Source organism: Macaca nemestrina, chromosome 1 (genome assembly GCF_043159975.1).
Source record: "Macaca nemestrina isolate mMacNem1 chromosome 1, mMacNem.hap1, whole genome shotgun sequence".
In the NCBI taxonomy this organism is placed as follows: Eukaryota; Metazoa; Chordata; class Mammalia; order Primates; family Cercopithecidae; genus Macaca; species Macaca nemestrina.
In genome coordinates, this window is record NC_092125.1 from 180908773 (window position 1) to 180918151 (window position 9379).

General features: G+C 45.7%; 1 protein-coding gene across 1 annotated transcript in view; it reads right to left on the reverse strand.

Moving 5' to 3' along the window:
* Window positions 1–4679, reverse strand: part of LOC105495060 (zyg-11 family member B, cell cycle regulator) — a 104530-nt gene extending 99851 nt beyond the window's left edge. Inside the window, exon 1 of the mRNA XM_011764225.3 lies at window positions 4472–4679. Within this exon, the coding sequence (XP_011762527.1) occupies window positions 4472–4501 (30 nt within the window). The 5' untranslated portion in view covers window positions 4502–4679. The remainder of the gene's footprint in view (window positions 1–4471) is intronic.
* Window positions 4680–9379: the final 4700 nt, after the last annotated feature.

Below are 9379 nucleotides of genomic sequence, written 5' to 3' on the forward strand. Positions count from 1 at the left end.
TATACATAAGATGAAAAATGCCAGAGGTCACATCTATTTTACTATCTGTGATTTCCCCAATGTCATCAACACTCCAAAAACATTGTTAGATTAATTAAAAGTAAGGACTATGTCTTAGACCAGTAGTTCTCAAATTGCGGTTCACAGACCAGCAGCATCAGCACTACATGGGTGTCGACAGAAATGCAAACTTTCATAGTGGTTCATGTCTATAATTCCAGCACTCTCGGAGGCTGAGGCGGGAAGATCACTGGAGCCCAGGAGTTCGAGGCCAGCCTAGGCAACATGGCGAAAAATATAAAAAATATAAAATGAAAAAAATATAAAATTTTTTTTTTATATTTCTCTACAAAAAATATAAAAAATATAAAAATATTCTACAAAAAATATAAAAATGAGCCCGGTGTGATGGTGGGCACCTGTGGTCCCAGCTACGTGGGAGACTGAGGTGAAAGGATCGCTTGAGCCTGGGAAGTCAAGGCTGCAGTGAGCTGCGATCATGCCACTGCACTCCAGCTTAGGGACAGAGCAAGACCCTGCCTCAAAAAAAAGAACTGCAAACACTCAGGCCCTGCCCTCAGTTCACTGCAACCTCTGCCTCCCGGGTTCAAGTGATTCTCCTACCTCAGCCTCCCGAGTAGCTGGGATTACAGGCATATGCCACCACACTCAGCTAATTTTTGTATTTTTAGTAGACACGAGGTTTTGCCATGTTGGCCAGGCTGGTCTCGAACTCCTGACCTCAGGTGATCTGCCTGCCTTGGCCTCCCAAAGTGCTGGAATTATAGGTGTGAGCCATCACGCCCAATCAAGAATTCATCTTAAACATCTCAACTATTCAAATGCAACCTAATTAACATTTAACAAATGACCGGGTGCGACAGCCTCGGCGACAGAGCGAGACTCCGTTTCAAAAAAAAAAAAATTAACAAATATAAAATACAAAGCTTTATAATAACCATTCAACTGTATTTATTATCTACGAAAAAATACTGCACTAGGAAAAGTAGCCTCTACTGATAATTCCTAGCTCAAAATAAGCTAATATTTTGCCTTCTCCTCACGTCTCCCATACATACACTGTTACTCTGTGTGTACATGTTTTAACCATCAAGGAAAAATCAAGTTAATTAGATGCAAAGTTTAAAACATAATCATGCCTAATATGTCTGCTGTGTTCTGAATGTTTCTGTCTCCCTAAATTCATATGTTGGAATCCTAAATCCCAAGGTAATGGTATGAGGAGGTGGGGCCTTTGGGAGGTGATTACATCACCAGTGTAGTGCCCACATGAATGGGATTAGTGCCCTTATAAAAGAGGCCCCAGAGAGCCACCTGGCCCCTGCCACCATGTGTGAAAACAGTGAAAAGGTGACTCAGGAACAGCCCTCATGAAACACCAAATCCGCTGGGGAACTGATTTTGGACTTCCCAGCTTTCCGAACTCTGAGAAATAAATTTCTGTTGTTGACAAGCTACCTAGTTTATGGTATTTTGTTACAGTAGATTGAATGGGCTAAGACAATATCTTGCTTGCCTCATTTCCTACTACACATCTTCATTCTTGCATCCTTCCATGCTATATAATGGTAATACTACCTCCTACAATGCATCCTAATTCCTTCCTACTTTCTTTCTTTAAAAAAAAAAAAAAAAAGGCCGGGCGCGGTGGCTCAAGCCTGTAATCCCAGCACTTTGGGAGGCCGAGACGGGCGGATCACGAGGTCGGGAGATCGAGACCATCCTGGCTAACATGGTGAAACCCCGTCTCTACGAAAAAATACAAAAAAAACTAGCCGGGCGAGGTGGCGGGCGCCTGTAGTCCCAGCTACTCGGGAGGCTGAGGCAGGAGAATGGCGTAAACCCGGGAGGCGGAGCTTGCAGTGAGCTGAGATCCGGCCACTGCACTCCAGCCTGGGCGGCAGAGCGAGACTCCGTCTCAAAAAAAAAAAAAAAAAAAAAAAATCCCTGTGAGGGCATCCTTTCTACTTGCTACTTATATTCATGAGGCATTCTTCCCCTTCCCAAAATGATCTATAAAAACCCTATTCAACTTTCAGGCCCAGCTCAAAGGACACTTTTGAATCCTAAATACCTCAAGCGGAGTTCATAACTCCTCCCTCTCATACATTCATTCTCAATGGAAGGGCCCACACTTTCAAAAATCTAGCAATGTGATGTCTTAGGTAGGATGGCTCTTTATTCTGAAAAGTATATCATCATACCTCACTCAATATCATTTTTGCACCAAAATTAAGATTCTCTGCCCAGGCGTGATGGCTCATGCCTGTAATTCTAGCACTTTGGGAGGCCAAGGTGGGAGGATGGCTTAAATCCAGGTCAAGACCAGACTGGGCAACACAGCGAGACTCCATTTCTACAAAAAGTTTTACAAATTAGTGGGGCGGCCGGGCGCGGTGGCTCAAGCCTGTAATCCCAGCACTTTGGGAGGCCGAGATGGGTGGATCACGAGGTCAGGAGATCGAGACCATCCTGGCTAACACGGTGAAACCCCGTCTCCACTAAAAAATACAAAAAACTAGCCGGGCGAGGTGGCGGGCGCCTGTAGTCCCAGATACTCCGGAGGCTGAGGCAGGAGAATGGCGTGAACCCGGGAGGCGGAGCTTGCAGTGAGCTGAGATCTCGCCACTGTACTCCAGCCTGGGCGACAGAGCGAGACTCCGTCTCAAAAAAAAAAAAAAAAAAAAACAAATTAGTGGGGCATGGTAGTCCGTGCCTGTGGTACCAGCTACTTGTGAGGCTAAGGTGAGAAGATTGCTTGAGCCCAGGAGTTCAAGGCTGCAAAGAGCCATGATTGTGCCACTGCACTCCAGCCTGGGCCACAGAGCAAGATCATCTCCAAACAACGATTCTCAGACTCACTCTTTCTGTGTAATCCACTAGCTACCTCAAATTTCAATTTAAGTTTATACTAGTCAGGTGGCAAATGAGACCATAAAGTGAATCATTCAAGCACCTAGCTGGCCTGGGCACTTGGAATAGTAAGTAAGGCACGGTTGCTACCTAGAACTTACATTCCACAGGGAGAAACAGGTTAGCATACAATAACAGTGTGTGAAAGTGAAGGAGACAGACACAGGGAAATGACAGACTAAAAATGCAGGAGCGAGTTAGGGAAAATTCATAGATTAAATAATTTAATAGTACATCACTTTTCTAAAAAACAGATGGAGGGAAAAAAAGAAACTGACTAACCTCCTAGGGGAACATAATTATCAGGACTTAGTTGTGCCTTATTCCTCCCAGAGACCAAAATTTAGCTTGTTGCATATGTTGGAGCAATGTTTTCAATAAATGTACAGCAAACCACTTATAACCCAACTCAACGAAAAAATCCAACTGAAGCCTCAACCTATTTTCAAACAGAAAGAAAATTTGCAAATATAAGGTTCTCCCAACTAAAGGCAGACAGAGCAAAACAAATGAACTCTTTAGAAGGTTTAAAGAGACAGTCACAACCTGCCAAGCTGATTGTCAGTCTTCAAATGCCCTTGGTCTCTGCCTCCAAATGAAAACAAATCATTTAAGTAATAATAGTCAAGTCTGTAAACAAGTATTTTTAAATTTCTCCAGCTGTACCTCCACATTAAAAGATGCTCAAAAAAAAAGAAAAAGAAAAAGAAACTCAAAACATTTTTTAGCTATTTCTGTCAAAAGACTAGATCTCTCCTGAGGTCACAGTATGCATGCTGGCCCTCACTTCATTGCTCTGTAACACACCACCACTCCGGTTTTGCAATGACACTAGTTAATAGGCTTCCAGGATCTCTTCAATACCTCCAAAAACGAAAAGGAAGAAGCAAGCCTACAAATCCCTATCTGCCCGACCTACAGCTCCCGGGAAGCAACAGTCCTCAAATTGTTACTGCTTAGACCCCTGAAGCCCGTAGAAGGAAATGGGGACAGCTGCGAAAGCGAACCGAGCGAGGACATCCGATAAGGGAAGAGGAAACCTGGATGGGAGAGGACGAAGGGGAGAAGGAACACGGAGAGGAGGGGGCAGTGGAGATAAAATGGTGAAGAGGGGTGAGAAGAGCAAGGAAGAGCAGCGAAAAATAGGGAGGAAAGGGGGGGGAAGTAAAATTCACATAAGGGAAAAAAAGGCAAAATGATAGAGGAGAAAGGAGGGAAGGGTTAGGGTTAAAGGACAAGGAGTGGGCGACAAAAGGAATGCGAAAAAGGCTGTCACTGGGAGTGATAAAAAGGATGTCATCGGGGAGAAGGGAGATTCAGTGGATGTCACCTAAAGGGGTTCACCCCAGCAGGTGAATGGGGGAGCACGGACAAGGAGGAGCTGGACACCGAGGGGGCGGTAACGAGGGAAAGAGGTAAAGGCAGGGAGCCCGAGGGGACACCAGAGACAAGGAGGGGCAAGCCCGCAGGGGCTAGCGCGGCGGGCGGGGGCTAGGGTGGCGGGCGGCTGCGGCTAGGGCAGGCCTTGCTCCCTCACCATGGCTGCGCCGGCCTGGTCCTCGGGCATGCAGCCTCCGTCCTGGGTGCGGCGGCGGGCCGGACCGGAGCCCGCCCCCAGGCTGAGCCGGCGCGGAGGCTCCAGGAGGCTCCGGCGAGCGGCCGCTCCGGGCTTGGCCCAGGCCTCGGCCTCCTTCCCTTAAGCTAGAAGTGTAGCAGCAGCAGCCGCAGCCGCAGCCGCAGCCGCAGCCCGAACCCCAGCGCAGACTCCGCCCCCGCGAGGACCCGCCCGGGCGCGCGAGCCCGCGCTTGGCCCCGCCTCCGCTCTCAATGCGCAGACTCAGCCGAGGGCTCCCGCCCCCCCCCCCCCACCCCGACCTGTAGTTTCTCCCCCTCCCAGACCCTTAAAGGAGCAACACACCCCTAAATCCTAGCCTCCCTTCAAAATATGAAGAGCTTTAAATATTACATTATGACAAGAGATTAGAGCACCGCTCGCTTAGGTCGCCTATAGACCCCTCTGTCACTCATCATCATTCTTTAAGATTTGGGCTTCTGGTTCATTGTCATTCATTACTACTATTGTCAAAATTCTTGGTGATTTCAAAATTCGCTTAATTCTTCCAATCCTCTGGCCTCGCAGATTCTTCTCTAGGGATCATTCTTGGCTCAGCCTCTCACTCTCATGCTCATACGAATAATTGTAACTTCTCTACAATCTTAATTTTAATCCTCTAATTCCCATCGCAACCTTCTTCCTTTCCTTTTTTCTTTTTCTTTTTTTTTTTTTTTTTTTTTTGAGATGGAGTTTCGCTTTTGTTGCCCAGGCTGGAGTGCAGTGGTGCGATCTCGGCTCACTGCAACCTCCACCTCCCAGGTTCAAGTGATTCTCCTGCCTCAGCCTCCCGAGTAGCTGGGATTACAAACACCCGGCACCAAGCCTGGCTAATTTTTGTATTTTTAATAGAGGTGGGGTTTCACCATGTTGGCCAGGCTGGTCTCGAACTCCCGACCTCAGGTGATCCACCTGCCTCGGACTTCCAAAGTGCTGGGATTACAGGTGTGAGCCGTTGGGCCCGGCCACAACCTTCTTCCTTTCTAGCTCACTCGCTCTGATAATACTCCAACTCCAAAAACTTCAACTCCAAGACCCTAAATCCATTGATCCAACTACCTTTTCGCTATTCCTCCCCACACTGGCCTCATGTACTGACTTTCTTCCTGAAACAGCTTAGATTCTATTGTCCATCATGAAATGGAATCTAATAGAATCTAAGCTGTTGTGGTACATGAGGTACATGAAGTCGATTTCTTCAGTATTACCTTCATTTCTCTAGTCGTTTTCTGCTTTCTTTGTACTGACGGAACTCCAGCAATGGAGTGGGTGGAGAAAAAGCCAAAAATGGTTGACTGACTCCCCGTAAATTTGAGATCATTATTGTCAAGGGGCCATAATGCATGGCCACCCTACCACATTTCTCCAGTTTCACACACTCTCCCACCTTGCTACATAACTATTTCAAGTCTCCTGTCTCTTCAAACCTCCAACACTTCCTCCCTCATCCTCATTTAGCTGATGATTTTGCTTCCAATTCATGAGAAAATCAAACAAACCAAAAAGAACATCTACAAGTTCCCAGCACCCACCATGACTTCCAACTAACCTGTAACTCTGCTTTGATACTCTCTGCCTTCCTTTCCTTACTGCAAGCGAATTATTTGTCTTTTAGCTAATGTCAAATCCTCCTCAGTTCTCAAGCATCTGTGCTAAAAGACCCAGGTTTTATCCCCAATCACAAAACTAAATTTCTGTAAAATTAATTACTAGAAAAAATTAAAATTTAAAAACAAGCATCCAAAATGCAAGCCCAGACTTTTTAAAACCTGCTTAACCATTTTAAAGTGTATAGCTCAGTGGTATTAAATACATTCACATTGTTGTACAACCATCCCCATCAAGAACTCCAGAACTTATTTTTCTTTTATTTATTTATTTTTTGAGACAAGGTCTTACCGTGTCACCCATCAGGAGTACAGTGGCACAATCACGGCTCACTCAACCTCAAACTCCTGGGCTGAAGTAATCCTCCCACCTCAGCCTCCTAAGCAGCTGGGACTACAGGCACGTACCACCATGCCTGGCTAGTTATTTATTTATTTATTTATTGCAGAGACAAGGTCTCACTGTGTTGCCCAGGCTTGTCTCAAACTCCTAGACTCAAGTAATCCTCCTGCCACAGACTTCTAAAGTGCCGGGATTACGGTCGTGAGCCGATGTGCCAGGCCTCCAGAACTTTTTTATCTTGCAAAGCTGAAAGCTTGTACTCATTAAACAATAACTCCCCATTCCTAACTTCCCCCAATCCCCGGCCATCACTGTTCTGCTTTCTGTCTCTATTAATTTGACTATGCTAGGCAGAATTTTTATTATTAAATCCAGCACACATAAAATTTTTCTGTCAAATTGTTATAAAAGTTTCAAAATATTAATTCTGAATTGCTGTCACAAACTGGTGACAAACCATTTCTAGACGGTCACTAGTCCACTGATCACACTTTGAGAAGCTCAAGTACTAGATCTCATACCACATCACTTTCTCAAAGACACCTATCCAGCAATTCTTCCTCTCGCCTACATCACTATTTTTCTGCTATTACCTCTCATTGCTATAGCAACATGAATTTATTTCTTCCATCTTAAAACAATCAAACAAAAAACCCTCCCTTAGGTTGCAGTGAGCTGAGATCGCGCCACTGCACTCTAGCCTGGGCAACAGAGCGAGACTCCATCTCAAAAAAAAAAAAACCCTCTCTTGACTGGACTTGACCCCCACCCACTGCCCCATTTCTCCATTCTCTTTTCTGCAAAATGCTTCACAAAGGTGGCTTGTACATAGTCTCACTCTGTTGCTCAGACTGGAGTGCAGTGGTGCAATCTCTGCTCACTACAACCTCCGCCTCCTGGGTTCAAGCGATCCTCCCACTTCAGCCTCCCAAGTAGCTGGGACTACAGGCGTGTGCCACCATGTCCAACTAATTTTTGTATTTTTTGTAAAGATAGGGTTTCATCATGTTGCCTAGGCTGGTCTCGAACTCCTGAGCTCAAGCAATCTGCCTGCCTCAGTCTCCCAAAATGCTGAGATTACAGGTATGAGCCACCTCGCCTGGCCTTGACATCCTTTTAATCATTTTCGGTGAGATCCTCTCTGGTTAAGCTTTTACCTCCTCCACTCCACTGAAATGCTCTTGTCAAGGTCACTAGTGGTGTCCATTTGCTGACACCAGTCAATTCTCAGTCCTCGTGTTACTTGACCTACCAACATCGCTAAACACAGCTCATTACTTCCCCCTCCTTGGCTACCACGACATTCCACCCCCTTGGGTCTTCCATCTCACTGGCTGCTCCTAGTTTCTCCTCATTTCTCTGACCTCTAAATACTGTAGTACCCCAAGGCTCAATATTTAGACTTTTTATCTTTTCCATGTACACTCCTTCATAATCTTATCCCATCACGTTACTTTAAATATTATCTATGCTGTGATAACCCCAAAATTATATCTCTATTCTGAATTTCATACTTACATATCTAAATGCCAGCTAAACATCTCCCCTTATATGTCTAATAAGCTACAATTTTTCGGCCGGGCGCGGGGGCTCACGCCTGTAATCCCAGCGCTTTGGGAGGCCGAGGCGGGCGGATCACAAGGTCAGGAGATCGAGACCACGGTGAAACCCCATCTCTACTAAAAATACAAAAAATTAGCCGGGCGCGGTTGTGGGCGCCTGTAGTCCCAGCTACTCGGGAGGCTGAGGCAGGAGAATGGCGTGAACCCGGGAGGCGGAGCTTGCAGTGAGCCGAGATCGCGCCACTGCACTCCAGCCTGGGCGACAGAGCGAGACTCCGTCTCAAAAAAAAAAAAAAAGCTACAATTTTTCTTAGTAGTTACTCAATAGATTTCCCCTCAAGTAACACGGATAAGCCAATAAATACCAAAGAGAATACGACCGCCAATATTAGCTTAGACCAATCACGATTTACTCTCCGTCTGATCTGTGAGTTACTTTCCCTAAGGACTTGCTTGTAGTGGAGGAAAATCATCATTAAAAATTAGAGTTCTAGGCTGGGTACAGTGGCTCAGGCCTGTAATCCCAGCAATTTAGGAGGCCGAGGCGGATGGATCATGAGGTCAGGAGATGGAGACCAGCCTGGCCAACATGGTGAATCTCCATCTCTACTAAAAATACAAAAGAAATTAGCCAAGTTTAGTGGCACACACCTGTAGTCCCAGCTACTTGGGAGGCTGAGGCAGGAGAATCGCTTGAACCTGGCAAGCAGAAGTTGCAGTGAGCCGAGATCACTCCACTGCACTCCAACCTGGACGACAGAGAGAGACTCCTTCTCCAAAAAAAAAAAAAAAAATACAGTTCTAGCCAGCCAAGGTGGTTGACACTTGTAATCCCAGCACTTTGGGAGGCCAAGGCAGACAGACGGTTTGAGACCAAGAGTTTGAGACTAGCCTGGGCAAGATGGTAAAATTCCATCTCTACAAAAAAAAATACCAAAAAGTAGCTGGGCATGGTGGTAGTTTCGGCTACTCAAGAGACTGAGGTGGAAGGATCACCTGAGCCCTGGAGGTCTAGGCTGTAGTGAGGCATCGTCGCGCCACTGCACTCCAGCCTGTGTGACAGAGTAAGATCCTATCTCAAAAAAAAAAAAAAAAAAAAAAAAAATCAGGGTTCTGCCATCAAGAAAGATTGGAGTCACAGTTGATTTGCTTGATTTGCAATCAATGAAGCACAAACGAAGGATCAAAAATAAATCCAAATTACCTAGGAACTTAGTATAATACTAAAGGTAGCATTTCAAGTCAGAAAGAGAAAGGTGGAATTATATTTGGTGTTAGAATAACTGGATAGACATCTAGAAAATTTTAACTTGGATTTACA